This window comes from Pelophylax lessonae (genome assembly GCF_965119305.1).
Source record: "Pelophylax lessonae genome assembly, chromosome: 4".
NCBI classification, from domain to species: domain Eukaryota; kingdom Metazoa; phylum Chordata; class Amphibia; order Anura; family Ranidae; genus Pelophylax; species Pelophylax lessonae.
The window spans coordinates 642,360,291-642,381,973 of record NC_138771.1 but is presented as its reverse complement, the minus strand read 5'-3'; the positions used below and the strand labels follow the sequence as shown (position 1 = coordinate 642,381,973).

The window sequence follows — 21,683 nt, the reverse complement described above, 5'->3', positions numbered from 1 at the left end:
ACAAAGTAAATACAACAAAACAGTGGAAAACATCCGTGAGGATGGTAGAGCATAGAACAAACGGTAGTGCAGCGAAATGCTGCTCAGGTCAGGGGGAAGGAAAAAAACAGTCAAGGCACCAGGAACCTCGACTTCCAGAGGCTCAGTTACAGTAGGTGGAAATCAGCAACCTTCACTTGTGCTTCTTAGAATTTTTGGTGGTGACCACTCGCCATTCCTGCTCAAGGTGATTTGTAGAGGGGGCCGGCAGATTGGTGGTGGGAGAGGCCGGCAGGATTCTCCATTCCCTGAGGAGAGCAAGGCCCTTTTCCAAGGAGTCTACGATGTGTGTGCGCCCCTCACGGGTAATCACTAACCTGGATGGATAGCCCCATCTATAGGTGATGTCATGGTTGCAGAGGGGTTTAGTGATAGTGTTCAAGCTGCGCCTTTTCTGCAAGGTATATTGCGACATATCTGCAAAGAGTTGCAGACCAGCAAATTGGGGATCAAGCTGCGGTAAGTTCCGAGAGAGGCGCATAATGCGGTCCTTAATGTGGAAAAAGTGCAGTCTCAAAATCACATCACGGGGAACATTGTCGGGCAAGAAAGCAGGTTTGGGCAGACGGTGAACTCTGTCTATGGTGAGGTCCAGGTCAGCAGAGTCAGGTAGTAGGGCCTTAAAGAGAGCTACAACATAAGAACACAGACCCTCCTGGGGTACGCTTTCGAGAATCCCCCTGATTTTCAAATTGTTTCGCCGTGAGCGGTCCTCAATATCTGCAAGCTTTGCTTTGATCCAATCCATATCTTCTTTGTCGCTCCTGGGCATCTATGAGATCATTTATGGGGAAAGCATATTCTCCCATTTTCCCTTCCACATGATCAACTCTTCCTGAGACTGCCTGCAGGTCTGTACCAATTTTGTGTATGTGGGAGGCAATATCAGCCTGAAGGGAACTGCGAAGTGACACCAGCATCTCCTTCAGGACTGTGTCCACTACAGGCCTGTTAGTGGTGGGGAAAACTTTGATGGAGTCAGGGAGGTCTCTCGTGTCATCCTCCATAGTGCTAGCGGGGCTCCCCTCACCTCCCTCAGGGTCCCCTTCTAGTCTAAACCAAGCTTTGGCCAGGCTCCCCGACATGGGGGTGCAATTGTAAAGCGGGGGTGACTTGCCTGATCCGTTGCCACGACGAGGAGATGATCCACAGCTGGAGGAGGTGAGTGGGGAAGCCGTAACCTCATGCTGAGAAAGGGCGGTGCCATCTTGTCTGGAGACCGGCGGATTCTGGAGGAAGAAGGCCGTGAGCTTTTTAGGCTTCGAGTCATCTTTTCTCTTACGTGACATGTCGTCCAGGTCGCAGGGGTACTGTGCGGGTGGAGAATGGGGGATATGGAAGGCTGGTGAAGCTCTAAGAGTCGCTTTGAGCCGAGTGGAAGTGGGAGCGAAGTCACAGCACGTCCATACAGGTTCCCGGTTGGCCACGCCCCCCCCCCCATTTCCAGCCTTTTATTCAGCATCCCCCCATCAAGATCTGGGGTGCCACTATTTGCCCAAGACAACTGCCAATGCCACCGACACAATGGCTTACATATCTGAGAATCCCTGGCCATGTGAACAGAGGGGCAGGGGTAGTGGGGACATCACTGCTCAAATATAGTCACTGGCCACATTTGGGTAATGATGTCACTACTACGTCTTCCCTTTTGATACAGCTGATGACAGCTTGGGGAGGCAACAAGTAGCATCAGGTTTGGTGATGTGCTGCATCTGTTGGGTTTTTACTTTCAGAGAGTTGGTGGTTGGTGAGCATCAATGCTTGATGAAGGATTTACAATGAGGGATATTTTTGGGGATTTTTGTTTTTAATAAAGAACTTTTCAAATGTGTGGGTGTCTTTTTTTCTTTGAACAGTCTTGTGAATAAGAAGGGGTACACCTTAATCATTCACGTGGTGGGGGGGGGGGCAACATTATTTTTAAAGGTAGTTCCCACATTCTGATGTGACCTCCACAATCACCAGGCTGGGGATATGGGGGAGAGGCTTTTATCCTCATTAACATTGAGACAAGATAGTTTCCCAGCAGTTTAAATTGGCAGCAAATGACATTTCATTGCTGGCTTCTTAGCAATGTAATTTACCAAAACGTTTTTGCCTTTGTATTTAGTCAGTGCTCAAGAAAAACTCTGCTCACAGGCTGAAATGAATTAAATACTATTTTATGCAATAGTACGTGTTTCCCAGGGCAGTGCTTCCCCTTACTCCATGCTTATTTTTTTTACAACCCTTTGCTACCTGGCCTAGAAAATGGGCATTTTACATTTTTCCAGATTCAGCTCTTATTGATTTCAATGGGGTGAACCCGCCCCTGCTCTGGAGGGGGCCCATGCAGCTGGTAGAGAGAGGCTGTCAGGCCAAACCCCCCACCATGCATCAGCGCTGGGAGCTCTGTCAAACAGTGAACACACTTAGCAAAGTAAAAGCAAAGTAGGGAGAGGTGTCTTCCCAAGTGCTGTGCTCTCTGCCTCACCCTACAGTGCAGTACCCGGCTGTGTGATTTAAGGTACTGTTCTGATGATTTTTTTGAAAGGCTGTGTATATAATGTATACATACATACTGTATATATACTAAACAAAATTATGAATGCAACACTTTTGTTTTTGCCCCCATTTTTCATGAGCTGAACTCAGAGATCTAAGACTTTTTCTATGTACACAAAAGGACTATTTCTCTCAAATCTGTCTAAATCTGTGTTAGTGAGCACTTCTCCTTTGCCAAGATAATCCATCCACCTCACAGGTGTGGCATATCAAGATGCTGATTAGACAGCATGATTATTGCACAGGTGTGTCTTAGGCTGGCCACATTAAAAGGCCACTCTAAAATGTGCAGTTTTACTGTATGGGGGGGTCCGAAGACCAGTCAGTATCTGGTGTGACCACCATTTGCCTCACGCAGTGCAACACATCTCCTTCACATAGAGTTCATCAGGTTATTGATTGTGGCCTGTGGAATGTTGGTCCACTCCTCTTCAATGGCTGTGCAAAGTTGCTGGATTTTGGCAGGACCTGGAACACGCTGTCGTATACGCCGAACCATAGCACACTGCAGAGCATTACAATTATCCCATGATACACTCCAGAGCATTCCACGCTATCAGGGTTGCAAAGGTCACACTTGTGACCTGGGCCCTGGTGTCCTGCCACCGTGTGGGCTACAAGACGGCAGAAAGGGTGCCCACTGCAGAACATGTGAAAGGGTCCCACTGCGGAGGCCATAATAAAAGGCACCACAATGGGAGTAAAGGGCACAAGTAGGTCAGGGGGGCCCTTCATGGTTTCTTGCACCGGGACCCTGAAGGTTCTAGTTACGCTTCTGGGGGTTAAGGTTCAGCATCTGAGCTTCCTTGAACTGAATTCAAGGCGGTTTAGCTCATCCCTAATGTGAGCACCTGTCTACCACCAGAGAGACCAAGTGCCATGTAAAACATTAGGAAAACAATGTGAACTCTGGAAAGTTTTGTGGATTCTTAACTAGACCTAGGATGTGCTTTTTACATCATAGAGTCCTTCTCTAGGTACAAAACAAAGCACTGTCAATTTGACAGCTAACTGGCTGTGTAGCATAGCCATTATGTAGCTCTTTTGGCAACAATCATTGTAACAGCATTTCATGTATTATAGTTAATAATACACTACATAATTACACTATATTACCAAAAGTATTGGGACACCTGTGTTTACACACACATGAACTTTAATGGCATCTTAGTCCGTAGGGTTCAATATTGAGTTGGCCAACCCGTTGCAGCTATAACAACTTCAACTCTTCAGGGAAGGCTGCCCACAGGATTTAGGAGTGTGTCAATGGGAATGTTTGTCCATTCTTCCAGAAGCACGTGTGAGGTCAGGCACTGATGTTGGACAAGAAGGCCTGGCTCAATGTCTGAGCTCTGATTTATCCCAAAGGTGTTCTATTGGGTTGAGGTCAGGACTCTGTGCAGGCCAGTCAAGTCCCTTCACCCCAAACTCGCTCATCCATGTCTTTATGGACCTTGCTTTGTGCACTGGTCCAAATCATTTGGTGGAGGGGGGATTATGGTGTGGGGTTGTTTTTCAGGGGTTGGGCTTGGCCCCTTAGTTCCAGTGAAGGGAACTCTTAAGGCATCAGCATACCAAAACATTTTGGACAATTTCATGTTCCCAACTTTGTGGGAACAGTTTGGGGACGGCCCCTTCCTGTTCCAACATGACTGCCCACCAGTGCACAAAGCAAGGTCCATAAAGATATAGATGAGCGAATTTGGGGTGGAGGAACTTGACTGGCCTGACATCAACCCGATAGGACACCTTTGGGAGGAATAAGAGCGGCGACTGTGACCCAGGCCTTGTCGTCCACATTAGTGCCTGACCTTACAAGTTTATTTTATTTTTTCAAATGTACACTCTGAATAATGTAAAAGAATGAAGCTGGAGTTAGATTTTAACTAAACCTTACTAGATGGTGGATAAAAACACTCAATGATTCAAGAACATTATTGCTGTACAAATTGAAGGTAGAAAGAACAAAAACAATTACATTGAGAAGAACGGTTTCTCTTCTTGGCTTTGGATTTGCCGGTTTTTTCCTGATGAGTGGTCCCGGTATGAGTCACAAGGGAGCTTTTCTGGCCGTTGACACACCCACTTTTCTTGATTTTGTTGATCATAATATTCACAGACGTCCTGCCCAGGTAGGTCGATATTGCACTCAACAACTTCACGAGTTCCATTTTTCTCAAAATAGCCTTTAAAGACCACCTGTAAGTCAAAACTAAACACATTCAGTTCTAACAAACTGTTAATGAGCATTACCAGGAAAAATGGAATAATACCTATCTGACTGTTGTATCCTTATAATAAAAAAATAAAAGTATACCTACCCACTGCAACTCCCATATAAATAAAAAATGAGACTCCTTTTACATCTTTTAGTATTGGAGAATTACCAATTACATGTAGGAAAAAGGGGGAGAGCTAACCCAAGCGTGCCATAATCCGAAGGGAAATATACAAGAAAAAGGGAGGTCTAACAAATGCTGACCTAGAATGCGGACTTTAGGGGCACATCATTGGATAGATAGTAAATTTAATAAAAAAATCTAATTTTATTGATTCATTCTTAAAATAGCAGTATAAACAAACCCCCGAAAGGTTAAAAGATCGAGGGGATGATGTCCTCAGTGAAGATTCATAGTATACACAACATGGGGTAAAGCCATTGTCAATATACAATACATGTAGTTCAACAGAAGGCTAGTCTGGATAAAGGTTAACGCGTTTCGTGGCAAGCTTCATCAGGACCACAGATGGATATACATCTTCTTAATAAGAAAAACATGACAGTAATTAGTAACATACATTTAGCATAGAAAGAGGCTTAATGAAGAGTACAACAATGTATGGTAATTGTAATTATTCAGATAGACCAACCTCTTAAGGTGCAAAGTTGCATATTGCTCACGACAGGTATAGAGGGCAGAAATAGGACCCCCGCACACCAGTATGGAATACTAGGTAATAAAATAATGTATATAGCATTGGTGGACAAAAGCTCATTGACATACAGTCCATATAAAAAGGAATAATGATTACCCTGGAATCTCGATATAAGGTAAGGGACAGCTGCGGCACATATAATAGACTATAATAGATAGTGTGATACCAGAAAATAAACTAATATATATATATATATATATATATATATATATATATATATATATATATAAAAACAAAAACAAAAAAAACATAAAAAAAAGGGGCATAAATTTATGGATATAACCGGTGACATATTTACCTTATGATGAAGTGAAAGGACATAAGGGCCAATAGAAAAGGAAAAGAAGGAGACACTGGCATTCACATCCAACAGGGATTGGAGTCCAATGTGATTAAGTGAAGAAACCCTGAGCAGCTTTTATGTCTGTAAAAAATGTATTAGATATGCAGCTATGATATTATATTGTAGGCATAATCTATGGAAGATCTATGTTGGATGATTGTGAGCATGTTGAATTACGTACTACATGCAACAGCCAAACATAGGGTCGCTCGGTGATGTAAAGGTATGGAGCAGCCAATGTAGAGGCGCCCCAGAAAAAGGAACCACCCAAACTGGGGATCATATGTATGACGGGTGGACCCACACTCTAAGATGTCAATCACCGTCCATGAGTATAAGGGGTACAGTAGGCCCAAGCCTATACAAACGTAAGCAAAAGGATATGTGATGGGGGATAAGTAGAATGAATAATAATAAATGCTGTTAAAAGTAGCCCCGAGGGGTGCAGAGTGAGGGTAGAAAATAACATACCTGTGCGCACATACAGAAAGCCAACTACACGTCCCGCTGTAGGATGTGGTGTGCGGGCGCCCTAAATACCGACCAACACACCGGCCGCTAATCGGCGCAGGTGTGCCGCTCCGACCTATGATGTCAGAAAGATACGCCACATTCGTTCCAAGCTGGAATGCACGTAAGCCGGAAGTGCGGTCACGCACCGGAAGTGACGAGCGCTCGCCAGGCACCAAAAGGAGGTGGATCATCGCGTTAAAGTCCATTCCCAGACAGTGGGCAGGCCGCAAGACCGGGGCAACGTGCGGGGAACGATGAGCCTGTTTGCAGAGACTCATGCATATGCACAAGAGGGGTCCAAGAACTGAATAAAGCAAACGCTAAACACAAACAAACAAATATATAAATGTGTATATGTAATAAAGTGGTGTACAATACATTGTAAAATTAACATTATGAGTAACATTGTTATGGCGGGAATAAATAAATAATACATTTCTTCCTGGTAAGGAAATCATGGGCTACTTTCAAATATAGGATATTGGGGAAAGGGACATGTCTCAAATAAGACTAGGAATGTCTAAGAGGGATCATATTGAGGTATGGGCAAGAAAGATAGTGGGATATTTGGATATGCCTATCCAGCATTCCACACCAGCCAGTAATGGTATATATTAATGGTATATATTAAATGATAGAGGAGAGAAAAGCAAAGAAGACAACAAGGACCAGCCAAAGAGAGCGAGGAGGGTGATTGTACCAGAGAAGGGAATCATAGCTTATAATGAATGATCCTTAAAGGAAAGGTTTGAAACTGAGGGCGTCATTGAGGCCAGGGCTGGAGGTAGCTTGGAGGGCATATATCCAATGGGCCTCACCTTGGAGTATGATTTTGTCAAATTCACCACCCCTGGGGTTTTCTAGAATTCTCTCGAGGGCCGCAAATTTCACTACCTTGGTATTGTTTTTGTGATAAAGGCCTAAATGCCTGCCAATAGGGGTCGACAACAAGTTGTTTTTGCCATAACCAATATGTTCTTTAATTCTACGCCAAAACTGGAGTTTTTTGTTGCCTATATAGTAGGCCCCACATTCACAGAACATGATATACACAATACCAATAGTCTGGCAGTCTACATAGTGCTTAATAGAATGCAAGTGGCGATTGGGTAAGTATAGTGACTGGTTGATGAAAACGTAAGTTGCCACATCGCCATGCACCCACTGTATCCTTATCCTGTATGTGTCTGAACGTCCCTGTAGATGTCATGGCCACAGTGAATTTTCATCTTAGAGTGTGTGTCCACCCGTTGTACATATGATCCCCAGTTTGGGTGGTTCCTTTTTCTGGGGCGCCTCTACATTGGCTACTCCATACCTTTACATCACTGAGCGACCCTAGGTTTGGCTGTTGAATGTAATGGGTAAGTCAACATGCTCACAATCATCCAACATAAATCTTCCATAGATTATGCTACAATATAATATCATAGCTGCATATATGATACATTTTTTACAGACATAAAAGCTGCTCAGGGTTTCTTCACTTAATCGCTAGGGATGGCTTTGCGGTTCGCCCGGCGTTCGGTTTGCGCCAAATTTTGCTCATTTGCAGCCCGCCAATTTTGCAAACACATGGCATTGCTTGCGGCGGCCATATTAGTTTACATTGGGGAGAACTTTGACCCATGACACAGCCATCTGGTGGAACGGGACAGCCAATTGAAACATTTCAGCACATGGACATGCCCCCTACCTTATAAATAGACCAGAGCTGGCGGCCATTTCACATTCTGCTTTTTGTCAGCGTAGGGAGAGGTTGGCGAGTGCATCAGGGACAGATTGCCAGTGACACAAATAGCTCTGTTAAGATCCACAAAAGTCCTTTTAAGCCCTGGTATTTGGTATAGGTCTACAGACTTTATTCAGTGTAGGGACAGGTATGCTGTGTGCATCAGGGACAGATCGTCAGTGACACAAATCGCTCTGTTAAGGTCCACAAAAGTCATTTTAAGGGCTGCTATTTGGTATAGGTGTACAGTCTCTTGTCAGTGTAGGGGCAGGTATGCTGTGTGCACCAGGAACAGATCATCAGTGACACAAATCGCTCTGTTAAGGTCCACAAAAGTAATTTTAGGGGCTGCTATTTGGTATAGGTGTACAGTGCACTATAAAGGGGTGTAATCCACATATAATATACTTTGAAATATAGAAATATATTATATAATATATTATAGTGGATTTGTATTGTGCACTGTGCAGCATTGTGACTGGTGTGGTGAGCGTTGCTGCAGCAATACTACAAACAGTGACAAAAGCACTTTTAATGTATTATAACTGGTGTGGTAGACCAGTGGCCCCCCAATATCACATATTGAAGTGGGGTGTTATCTGAGTATACTTTCATAAGTGTATTTGTGTCCTGCAACAATATTGCCTCTTTTGCTGCATTAACTCTGATACACACAGTGCCAAACTCACTATTTTTTTGAATAACTGGTGTTATAAACCAGTGGCCCCCCAATACCACATTTTGAGTGGGGTGTTATCTGAGTATACTTTCATAAGTGTATTTGTGTCCTGCAACAATATTTCCTCTTTTGCTGCATATACTCTGCTACACACAGTGCCAAACTCACTGGCCAATTTTTTGAACAACTGGTGTGATAAATCAGTGTCCCCCCAATACCACATATTGAAGTGGGGTGTTATTTAACAGTATACTTTTCAAAGAGTGTATTTTAGTCCTGCAAAAATGTGGCATCTTTTGCTGTGTTAATTGTGCTACACACAGTGACAACAGTTACTGGCCAATTATTTGTAAAACTGTTGTGATAAACCTGTGGCCCCCCAATGCAACAGATTGAAGCGGGGTGTTATCTGAGTATACTTTTATAAGTGTATTTGTGTCCTGCAACAATATTGCCTCTTTTGCTGTGTTAACTCTGATACACACAGTGCCAAACTCACTGGCCAATTTTTTGAACAACTGGTGTGGTAAACCAGTGGCCCCCAATACCACATATTGAAGTGGGGTGTTATCTGAGTATACTTTTACAAGTGTATTTGTGTCCTGCAACAATATTGCCTCTTTTGCTGCGTTAACTCTGATACACACAGTGCCAAACTCCCTGGACAATTTTTTGAACTGGTGTGATAAACCAGTAGCCCCCCCAATACCACATATTGAAGTGGGGTGTTATTTAACAGTATATTTTTCTAAGAGTGTATTTTAGTCCTAAAAAAATTTGGCCTCTTTTGCTGTGTTAACTGTGCTACACACAGTGACAACAGTTACTGGCCAATTATTTGTAGAACTGGTGTAATAAACCTGTGGCCCCCCCAATACCACAGATTGAAGTGAGGTGTTATATACCTTTTTCAAGATATACTGAGATTCTCTAGAGACTTTTGTCATAGGGTAATTTAAAAAATGACAGGCAGGGGAATAGGCAGGTCCTTACGCAGGGGTGGCAGGGGTAGAGCAGGAGTAGTAGGCCGGAGCCAAAGTGTGAAGTTTCAGAAGGTGCGTTCAATTACATTAAAGGACGCACCAGACTTGGTTGAGTGGCTCACTCAGCCTTCCTCTTCTGCACCCTCCTCATCCTCCCTATCTCTACCCTCTTCACTCTCTGCTGTGTGCACCCCCAAAGACCCCCACCACCACCACCACATACCCTCCGCTTGAGTCACTGGAATTATTTTCCGATCCATAACAAGACTTTTGCGATGCTCAGCCATTGTTGGCATTGGATCAAGAAGAGGAGGTAGCAACAGCCGCCACTCAGCAGTCTGATGACAGTACCCAGATCAGCCCAAGGAGGTTGGTCCCTGCTGTTGCTGCCTACTCCGGGATCTTGAATGTTAGTGTTGGGAAAGGTGATGTGGATGATGATGTGTCTATGGACATCACATGGGTGGCCACAAGAGAGGAAGAGGAGGGGAGTTCAGATGGAGAGACGGACCAGCAGATAGGGAGGAGAGGCAGGCAGAACTTGCATTGCACAAGAGGTACAAAGCAAACTGCAAATGTATCAGGAGCGAGCGATCTACCATGTACAGTCACATCTGGCACTCCCATGACGCCGACACATGGCTCCGCAGTGTGGGCTTTTTTCAATGTGTTCATTGCTGACAACAGTGTTGCCATCTGCAGCCTTTGCAGTCAACGCATAAGTTGCGGTAAGCCCAACGCTCACCTAGGGACGACCGCCTTAAGAAGGCACCTGAACTCCCATCACCGAGCCCAGTGGGAGCAACACCATCAGAATCCACAAAGCCACACTCCAGGCTCTTCTCCTCCTCTCTCCTCCCAATTGTCCTCCACTCCACCTTCCATGATGCCGTCGCCATGTTGTTCTGGAAAAAGACAGGCTTCTGTGCCCCAAATGTTGGAGCATAAAAAAAATGATGATGCCAGATAACCCTTTTCCCAACCAACGTTTGACTGCTACCTTGTCGGAACTGATAGCTCGCCAACTACTGCCATATCAACTGGTGGACCTGGAGGCCTTTCGTAAATTTGTGGCCATTGGAACACCACAATGGAAGGTCCCAGGCAGGAAATATTTCTCTCAGAAGGGCATTCCAGAGCTGTATGGCCATGTTCAGCGGCAAGTGAATATATTTCTGGCACAAGTGTTGGTGCCAAGATACATCTGACCACAGACACATGGTGTAGCAAACATGGGCAGGGAAGGTATATCACTTTTACTGCCCACTGGGTGAACCTTCTGACGGCCGTCAAGCATGTAACCTGTGGCACGCTTGTAGATTTTGGTTGTACCGCCATTGATTGCATGCAGGCCTGCCTCTTCTTCTCCTCCTCCTCCATCCTCCCTCTCCTCCTCGGCTGACTCTTCCTTTTCCGCTGCTACCGTCTCTTCCCCTGACCCGCCCAAGATCCCCAGAACCTATTCCACATGCCAGGTGAGACGTTGCCATGCTGTGCTGCGTCTGTTGTGCCTGGAAGCCAAGAGACACACTGGTCCTGCACTCCATTCAGCTTTGCGATCACAGGCAGATCAGTGGCTGACACCACTCAATTTGACAGTTGGTAAAGTGGTGTGCGACAACAGTGCCAATCTGCTGAGCGTGCTGAAACAGGGCAAAATAACACACGTGCCACGCATAGCACACATCCTGAATTTGGTCGTGCAGCGATTCATTGCCAAATACCCTGGGTTCCAGGACGTCTTGCGGGAGGCAAGGAAAATCTCGGGCCATTTCAGAAGATCTTATACAGCCATGGCTCGCCTTGCTGACATTCAGCGGCGACACAACCTGCCCCTCAAGCGTCTTATTTGTGACTGACCGACGCGATGGAATTCAACGTTGCATATGCTTGATAGGTTGCTACAGCAGCAATGTGCATTTAACGACTACCTGTACGAACTCTGCGGCAGGACAGGTTCTGGGGAGCTTAGGTTTTTTTTCACCTCGCCAGTGGCTGCTCATGCGCGACGTATGCAGACTTCTGCAGCCATTCGATGAGATCACCAAACTGGTCAGTCACGGCCAAGGCGCCATCAGTGACATCGTACCTTATGCCTTCTTTCTGGAGTGTGCATTGCGTTGTGTCATTGATCAAGCCATCGAGGAGCAGGAGCAGGAGCAGGAAGATAAGCAAGTCAACAGCAGCAGTCTGAAGTGGAGTCAGAGGAGGATGGTGCCAGGGGAATGAGGAGGAGCAAGAAGAGCATGCTTTAAGCCTTTCTGGGATCCCTGGTGTTATCCGTGGATGGGGGAGGAGAACGAGGACGACATTATCCTGGATGATAAGCTGGAGGCAGGCCTCTACACCGCTTCCAGTTTAGTGCGAATGGGGGTCTTCATGCTCCAGTGTTTTAAGGGGGACCCCCGTAAAAAAAGCATAAAGGGCAAGGACCAGTACTGGGTGGCAACGTACTTAGACTCCCAGTACAAACAAAAATGGCGGAAATGTTACCAGCATCACAGAGGGCGGTCAGAATGAAGCACTTCCAGGCCTTGCTGCGAGAAATGCTGCATTCTGCTTTTGCGTGCACAGGCAAAGGAATTTCCAGTCACAGAGAGGCAGTTAAGGGTAGCAATCCAACAGCACAGTTTGAAGATGTCTTGGTCACTTCTTTCAGCCAAACCATTGACAGCTGTACTCTGGATCCAGCATCAGGGAAAGCCTAGACCGACAGGTGTCCGACAACATCGGGATAACGGCCGATGTGGATGCTCTGAGGAGCGATGAACCCCTGGACTACTGGGTGGGCAGGCTTGACCTCTGGCCAGAGCTTGCACAATTTGCAATGGAACTGTTGACTTGCCACCCATCCAGTGTCCTGTCCGAAAGGACGTTCAGCGCAGCAGGGGGGGTCGTGACCGATAAGCGCACTCACTTAGATCATGACAGTGTAGACTACCTCACATTTATAAAAATGAATGAGGCATGGATCTCTGAGGAACTCAACACATGTGACCAGTAGACCATGTTTCACTGAAATTCCTCATTACAGGCCACAAATATCCGCCAGACCGCCATCCACCCACAACAATTCCTGGTCCTTGTCTTCACTAAATACAAGGCATTTCATGTGCATTGAATGCCTAATTTTTGGGGCCTTTCATGGCCGACAATGATTTTTTCTGTCAATGCCTAATGAACCTTCAGCCACAGAATACAACGCTCTTTGCTGTCAGGTAAACCCATGTGGGCTAATTTTTGGGGCCTATTCTGGCCGACACTTACTTCTGTATATTGCGAATGCCTAATGTACCTCAAGCCATCAAATACTACATTCTTAGCTGTCAGGTGAACCCATGTGGGCTAATTTTTGTGGCCTATACTGGCCGACACTTACTTCTGTATCCAGTGAATGCCTAATGTACCTCCAGCCATCAAATACTACGTTCTTAGCTGTCAGGTAAACACACGTGGGCTAATTTTTGGGGCCTATACTGGCCGACACTTACTTCTGTATCCTGTGAATGCCTAATGTACCTCAAGCCATCAAATACTACATTCTTATCTGTCAGGTTAACCCATGTGGGCTTATATTTGTAGCCTATTTTGGCCGACACTTACTTCTGTATCCAGTGAATGCCTAATGTACCTCCAGCCATCAAATACTATGCTCTTAGCTGTCAGGTGAACCCATGTGGGCTAATTTTTGTTGCCTATACTGGCCGACAATTACTTCTGTTTCCTGTGAATGCCTAATGTACCTTCAGCCATCAAATACTACATTCTTAGCTGTCAGGTAAACCCATGTGGGATAATTTTTGGGGCCTATAGTGGCTGACACTTACTTCTGTATCCTGTGAATGCCTAATGTACCTCCAGCCATCACATACTACGTTCTTAGCTGTCAGGTAAACTCATGTGGGCTAATTTTTGGGGCCTATACTGGCCGGCACTTACTTCTGTATCCAGTGAATGCCTAATGTACCTCCAGCCATCAAATACTACGTTTTTAGCTGTCAGGTAAACCCATATGGGCTAATTTTTGGGGCCTATAGTTGCCGACACTTACTTCTGTATCCTGTGAATGCCTAATGTACCTCCAGCCATCAAATACTACATTCTTAGCTGTCAGGTGAACCCATGTGGGCTAATTTTTGTGGCCTATACTGGCCGACACTTACTTCTGTATCCAGTGAATGCCTAATGTACCTCCAGCCATCAAATACTACACTCTTAGCTGTCAGGTAAACCCATGTGGGCAAATTTTTGGGGCCTATAATGGCCGACACTTACTTCTGTATCCTGTGAATGCCTAATGTACCTCCAGCCATCAAATACTACGCTCTTTGCTGTCAGGTGAACCCATGTGGGCTAATTTTTGGGGCCTATACTGGCCGACACTTACTTCTGTATCCTGTGAATGCCTAATGCACCTCTAGCCATCAAATACTATGTTCTTAGCTGTCAGGTAAACCCATGTGGGTAATTTTTGGGGCCTATACTGGCTGACACTTACTTCTGTATCCAATGAATGCCTAATGTACCTCCAGCCATCAAATACTATGCTCTTAGCTGTCAGGTGAACCCATGTGGGCTAATTTTTGGGCCTGTGCTGGCCGACACTTACTTCTTTATCCTGTGAATGCCTAATTTTTCAGACTGGAATTGAAAATCAATGGGTCTATAAATGTTCCGCCAAATTGTGGAATGGATGCGGACCCATTTTAGAGATGTGTGAATAGACCCTATATGTATGTATTTGACGTATTTACTGGCTGCTGTCAGTTCTGGCTGATTTATGAAAAAAAAAAAAAAAATTGCTGTTAAAAAAAAAAACATTTTTAGGACAACTTTTCCAATTGCAATACTTCTGTTATGACATTTTCCATGTGGTGGGACTATTTGTGCACAGATAGTAAGTCTTTTGTGGCGGCAGATATGACCTAAATATTTTTAAAGTTCGCCTCCCATTAAAGTCAATGGGGCCCGCCGCGAACTTGCGGTTCACGGACATTTGAGAACGTTTGCGGCTGACGTTTGCGAACCACCCCAGCCGACGTTCGTCCATCACTTTGCCTAATGTACCTCCAGCCACCAAATACTACGTTCTTAGCTGTCAGGTGAACCCATGTGGGCTAATTTTTGTTGCCTATACTGGCCGACACTTACTTCTGTTTCCTGTGAATGCCTAATGTACCTCCAGCCATCAAATACGACTTTCTTAGCGGTCAGGTAAACCGATGTGGGCTAATTTTTGAGGTCTTTCATGGCCAGCACTTACTTCTGTATCCTGTGAATGCCTAATGTACCTCCAGCCACAGAATACAACATTTTTAGCTGTCAGGTAAACGCGTGTGGGCTAATTTTTGGGCCTGTACTGGCCGACACTTACTTCTTTATCCTGTGAATGCCTCATTTTTCAGACTGGAATTGAAAATCAATGTGTCTGTAAACGTTCCATCAAATTGTGGAATGGATGCGGAACCATTTTACAGAACTGTGAATGGACCCTATATGTATTTGACGTATTTACTGGCTGCTGTCAGTTCTGGCTGATTTATGAAAAAAAATAATAATTTTTGCTGTTAAAAAAAAAACATTTTTAGGACAACTTTTCCAATTGCAATACTTCTGTTATGACATTGTCCATGTGGTGGGACTATTTGTGCACAGCTAGTAAGTCTTTTGTGGCTGCAGATTTGACCTAAATATTTTTAAAGTTCGACTCCCATTAAAGTCAATGGGGCCCGCCGCAAACTTGCGGTTCGCGGACATTTGAGAAAGTTTGCGGCTGGCGTTTGCGAACCACCCCGGCCGATGTTCGTCCATCACTTTGCCTAATGTACCTCCCTCCAGCCACCAAATACTACGTTCTTAGTTGTCAGGTAAACCCATGTGGACTAATTTTTGGGGCCTATACTGGCTGTCACTTACTTCTTCATCCTGTGAATGCCTAATGTACCTCCAGCCACAGAATACAACGTTCTTTGCTGTCAGGTAAACCCATGTGGGCTAATTGTTGGGGCCTTTTATTGCCTACACTTACTTATTTATCCTGTGAATGCCTAATGTACCTTCAGCCACAGAATACAATGTTCTTAGCTGTCAGGTAAACGCATGTGGGCTAATTTTTGGGGCCTTTACTGGCCGACACTTACTTCTGTATCCTGTGAATGCCTAATGTACCTCTAGCCATCAAATACACAAATTGAAAATCAATGGGTCTGTAAATGTTCCGCCAAATTGTGGAATGGATGCGGACCCTTTTTACCTTTTTACAGATGTGTGAATGAATCCTATATGTATTTGACAATGTATTTACCGGCTGCTGTCAGTTCTGGCTGATTTATGAAAAAAAAAAAAATAAATTTTTGCTGTAAAAAATAAAAAATAAAAAATTTAGGGCAACTTTTCCAATTGCAATACTTCTGTTATGACATTGTCCATGTGCTGGGACTATTTGTGCACAGCTAGTAAGTCTTTTGTGGCTGCAAATATGACCTAAAGGTTTTTAAAGTTCGCCTCCCATTAAAATCAATGGGGCCCGTTGCGAACTTCCGGTTCGCGGACATTTGAGAAAATTTGCGGCTGACGTTTGCGAACCGCCCCGGCCGATGTTCGTCCATCACTATTAATCACATTGGACTCCAATCCCTGTTGGATGTGAATGCCAGTGTTTTCCTTTTCTATTGGCCCTTCTGACCTTTCACTTCATCTTAAGGAAAATATGTCACCGGTTACATCCATAAATTTATGCCCCTTTATTTATGTTTTTTTTATATATATATATATATATATATATATATATATATATATATATATATATACTTTTTAGTTTATTTTCTGGTTTCACACTATCTCTTATAGTACATTATATATTTGCTGATTACAGAGTGTCTTTTCTGTACATACACGCCTGTGCCGCTGCCATCCCTTACCTTATATCGAGATTCCTGGGTAATCATTATTCCTTTTTATATGGACTGTATGTCAATGAGCTTTTTGTCCACCTATCTTATATACATTATGTTATTACCTAGTATTCCATACTGGTGTGCGGTCCTATTACTGCCCTCTATACCTGTCGTGAGCCATATGCAACTTTGCACCTTAAGAGTTTGGTCTATCTGAATAATTACAATTACCATACATTGTTGTACTCTTCATTAAGCCTCTTTCTATGCTAAATGTATGTTACTAATTATTGTCATGTTTTTCTTATTAAGAAGATGTATATCCATCTGTGGTCCTGAAGAAGCTTGCCGCGATACGCGTTGACCTTTAGCCAGACTAGTCTTCTGTTGAACAACTATATATCATAACATGTATTGTATATTGACAATGGCTTTACCCCATGTTGTGAATACTATGAATCTTCACTGAGGGCATCATCTCCTCGATCTTTTAACACCTTTTGGTGTTTGTTTATACTGCTGTTTTAAGATTGAGAGCCGGTTCACACTGGGGCGACTTGTCAGGCGGTGACAAGTCGCCGCGGGTCGCCTGCCATAGATTAGCACAGTGCCCGTTCTAATAGGAGCGACACAAGTCGCTCCGACTTAGAAAAAGGGTCCTGAGCTACTTTGGGGTGACCTGGAGCGACCTGCATTGACTTCAATGATATGAAGTCCATGCATGCCGCTCCGAGGTCGCGGTGCGAGCTGCGCACCGCGACTTCACAGGTCGCCCCGGCAAGTCGGAGGCAAGCCTATGTGAACCGGCTTTGAATCAATAAAATTCAATTTTTTTATTCAATTTACTGTCTATCCAATGATGTGCCCCTAAAGTCCTCATTCTAGGTCAGCATTTGCTAGACCTCCCTTTTTCTTGCATACCAATTACATGCGGTCATGTATTATGACTATTGAAATTGTGATGAAATCTCAACTTTACCGGTATCTCCCCAACTTAACACCCCATGTTAACAGGTACAATCAATACTCCACTTATTTTTTTATTTTTTCAATATGTTTATTGGTTTTATGTTAAGCAAGGTACAAGTCGACAAACATGTGAAGGTAGGTACAGATCATGTAACGTACAAAACATCTGCAACTATATGAAACTGAACATAGCAAGTGTACATTAGCTCGGACATCATATGTTCTGTGTGGACCTCTTCCGGTCTCTCAATTTGGCCAGGAGGTCCACTATAGCGGCTTGCTGAGAGCTAAGTACTCAAAAGGTATCTACCTTAGAAGGGAAGACCTGACCTTTGAGGTTCATTGGCGAGGGGGGGGGGGAGAGGAAAGGGAGGTATGCCAGCACTAAGCAAAGGGAGAGTCATTAAGAGTGTTTAGATGTCCATATTGACCAGTTGCTATCGAAACGGGCACAGGCAGAATTATTGAACGCCAAGGCTCGCTCGAATTGATGGTGGATGTTAACCGTGTTTTTTAGTTCTGGTAGAGTAGGGGGCTCAGTCGATTTCCACTTTCTAAAGATGAGATTGCGGGCCACCAGGAGGACATGGGTCAACACGGGTCTCATGGTTAAAATTCCCATTGTTGTAGCTAATAGTTGGAAGATGCGTCTCCAGTAGCTGGAGAGAATAGGGCAACTCCATAGAATGTGTAGCAGTGACCCGTGTCCTCCACAACCACGCCAGCAATCTGGATAGGAGTTGGGGAACAGTTTGGCTAGCCTGGTTGGGGTGTAGTACCATCTGTGGATTATCTTGAACATCATCTCCCAATGGTTGACACAGTGGGAGTAAGAGTGTATCCCCCGTATGCATGTTTGCCATTGGTGCCAGGACACTGAGGTCTGTAAGTCTCGTTCCCACAGTTCCATAGGTTTCGACTTAAGGGGTGCACGCTTGTTATGTAGGAGGCCGTAAAAAAGGGATATACCTTTAGTTCTGCTTGAGGGGTTGAAGAAATTGAATGAGTCCCAAGGTGAAGGGTAGCAGTGGGAATGGGGTATTTTAGAAGAAAGTGTCAGATTCTAAGTTATGTATAGTGTAGGGAAGCGGGTAAGTGGAATTCAGAGCGTAGGGTGGACCACGATTATAGTGAAGAGTCTTCCCAGAACTGTTGTGTGGAAGTGAGGCCATAAGATTGGAGTGGTGCCATATTTAGGGAAGGGATTATACTACTCAGTACATGAAGGGGTGTTGGAGGGAAGGGACAGGCCGGCTGGGAGGGGGGTTGCGCTAATAAATGTCTCCAGGCCCGGAGGGAAACTTGAAGGGGAGGTGGATAGCGGACAGTATTGGACCCGTGAACCCAAATTTTAACAATACATGGTGCATGTAGGTCCAATGGACCCTATCAAACGCCTTCTCTGCATCTACTGAGAGAAGCAGAGAAGACGTTCGTGTAACTTCAGCATAGTGCATTAAATTCAGTATACGCTTAGTGGCATCAGAGGGCTGCCTACCCCTCGTGTACCCCATCTAGTCGCATTGTATTAGGGATGGCACTATATCAGCCAGGCTGGTTTGGGTATAGTTACAATGTATCATCTCAGGGGGAAAGGGGGAGTCAGCGGCCGCTGCTGTGTAAATGTTACATAGGTGAGGGGATTGGACGGAGTGGAAGGTCTTGAATTATTCTGCAGGGAGGCCATCTGGGCCAGGGTATTTCCCATTAGGAAGGGATCTTATTATTGTCTCAATTTCTCTAGTGGTTACGGGGGTGTTAAGAGTGGCCAAGTGGTCTGAGGTCAGAGAGGGGAGTTTCAGGTCTGTCAAGAAGGAAGAGATAGCCGTCTCGGTCGGTTGGGGGGTGTCCGGGTCGTCTTTCAGGTTGTATAGCGTGCTAAAGAAGTCCGCAAATTGATCAGCAATGTTCAGGGGGTTGACTGCCTTGTGTTTGAGGGTTGGGTGGATTAAGTGGCTTATTTTGGTGGTCGCTCGGACTCCTTTTAGTTTGGTAGCTAAGAGTTTGCCCACTCTATTAGCGTTAGCGTAGTAATTGAGTTTAAGCCTCCGAAAGTGTTTATCATATTGTTGGGTTAGGAGAAGTCTTAGTTCTTCCCTAAGGTTGTGGAGGGTAGTCTCTCGGTCTAAGGAGGGAGAAGTCTTGTTCAGGATGTCTAGGGCATGTATTCGTGTGATCAGTGCGTCCAGTCGGGATGTGAATAGTTTTTTAGCTCTGGCACCCTGTTGGATAAGAATGCCCCTAATGAAGGCCTTATGGGCATACCATATAGTGTAGGGGTTTGAGACGGAGCCGACATTGTTGGCGAAAAAGTCCCTGAGATGCTGGGAGATTACTTTTGAGGAGGCAGGGTCTTGTAAAAGTTTAGTGTTGCAACGCTAGATGGGGGTTTGAGGGGGAAACAACCCCCAGCAAAATTCTCAAGGTAATAGCAAAGTGGTCCGACCACAGTATGTCTTGAATGTTGCAAGAGGAAACCTTTTGGAGGAGCCATTGGTCCATAAAAAACAAGTCTATGCGTGAGTAGGTACAATGTCTGGGAGATAAATAGGTGTAGTCTCTCTCATTAGCGTGGAAACACCTCTAGACATCGTACAGTCCTATAGTGTGCAAGAGTCCACTAATAGAAGTGGGCTTCATGGTTCTGGGGGATGAGGAGTCCATCTTGGGATCGGCAGTAAGGTTGAAGTCTCCACATATTAAAAGACCACCATATTGGACTGACTTTATCTTCTTAAAGAGTTGGCGGAGAAATCAAAATTGGCGACTGTTCGGGGCGTACAAAGTAACAAGTGTGCAGGGCTGTGAATTAATATTGCAGGTAACAATTAAGTATCTGCCATCAGGGTCGTTAATAGTCTGTAGGGATCGGAAGTCCAGAGTGTCCCTGATAGCCCGCAATACCCCTCTTTTTTTCACAGGAGCATTGGCGAAAAAGACACGTGGGTAGCGTATGTGGAAGCACTTCGGGGGGTCTGATGCTTGGAAATGTGTCTCTTGGATGCATAACACGTAAGCCTGGGCTTTTGTGGCTTCTTTCCACATTGAAAAGCATTTAGCCGGGTGGTTTAACCCTTTAACATTCAGGTATAGGCAATTAATAGCCATCATGGTGATGTGGAGGAATGTGAGCTGTGAGTGGGACATTACTTAGCGTTCTGAGGATCTCGGAGGGTATTCAGTGGCAGGTGTGGAGAGGCATACCAGAGTCTGGAGAAGGAGCTGCAGTTTTCAATGGAGGACACTGTCTCTTCAAAGGAGCCTTGTGGATAGCTGGAGTCGAGTTTAAGATGCTTCGGAGGGTCTTGATGCTGGTATGATGCTGCATACCGGAGAGAGCACAGGGGGAGGGGAAAGAAGGAGAGGGGGAGAACAAAACAAAAGCAAGCATAGCATGGTATTAAAAAAGGACCTTGGGAATGTCTGGTGAGCAGTGACAACTGCTAAAAGTTGAGAGGGGTAGTGAACTGGATGCTAGAAGTTCCGACAGGGGAGGAATCCTGTGTGTATAAGATTGTAGCAGAGATTGTGCCTCTTCAGGTGGGAGTCTTTTTTTGGAGTTGGAGTGCTTGTGGGAGATAATTTGCCAGTCAGTGTTGATCCTATGGGGGCTGGGTCCTCCTTGGTCGTTGTGAGGGGGGTCCGGGATAATGCCCCAAAGGCGTAAGACATGAATGCCTTCCTGGATGGTGGAAACAGAGGTGGTGGTGCCATTGTGGGTTATACTGAGAGTGGCAGGATACTTCCACTTGTGTGGAATTTGATGGTTACAAAGCACCTTGATGACTGTGGCCAAATTCTGATGACGTTGGAGCATGTGTCTGGACAGTTCAGGGAGAATTTGTAGGGTGGCGTATTGTTCCGGGTGCTGCGTGGCTTTGAGGAACACTTCTAGGATAAGTTCCTTGCAGCGATAGAAATACATGCAAAGGAGAATGTTTCTGGGGACCTCGTCAGCTAGGAAGGACGGTTTAGGGATCCTGTGAACCCTATCCACTGTAAGGTCTAATGGTGTCAGAGCAGGGAGCAGTGCAGTGAATAGGTCCTG

General features: G+C 45.0%; 1 protein-coding gene across 1 annotated transcript in view; it reads right to left on the bottom strand.

Annotated features, from left to right (window-relative positions):
* The window catches only part of LOC309553395 (NXPE family member 3-like), a 113,169-nt gene that overhangs the window by 34,039 nt on the left and 57,447 nt on the right, over window positions 1-21,683 (bottom strand). Inside the window, exon 3 of the mRNA XM_082254573.1 lies at window positions 4,562-4,782. Coding sequence (XP_082110699.1) covers window positions 4,562-4,782 — 221 coding nt within the window. The remainder of the gene's footprint in view (window positions 1-4,561; window positions 4,783-21,683) is intronic.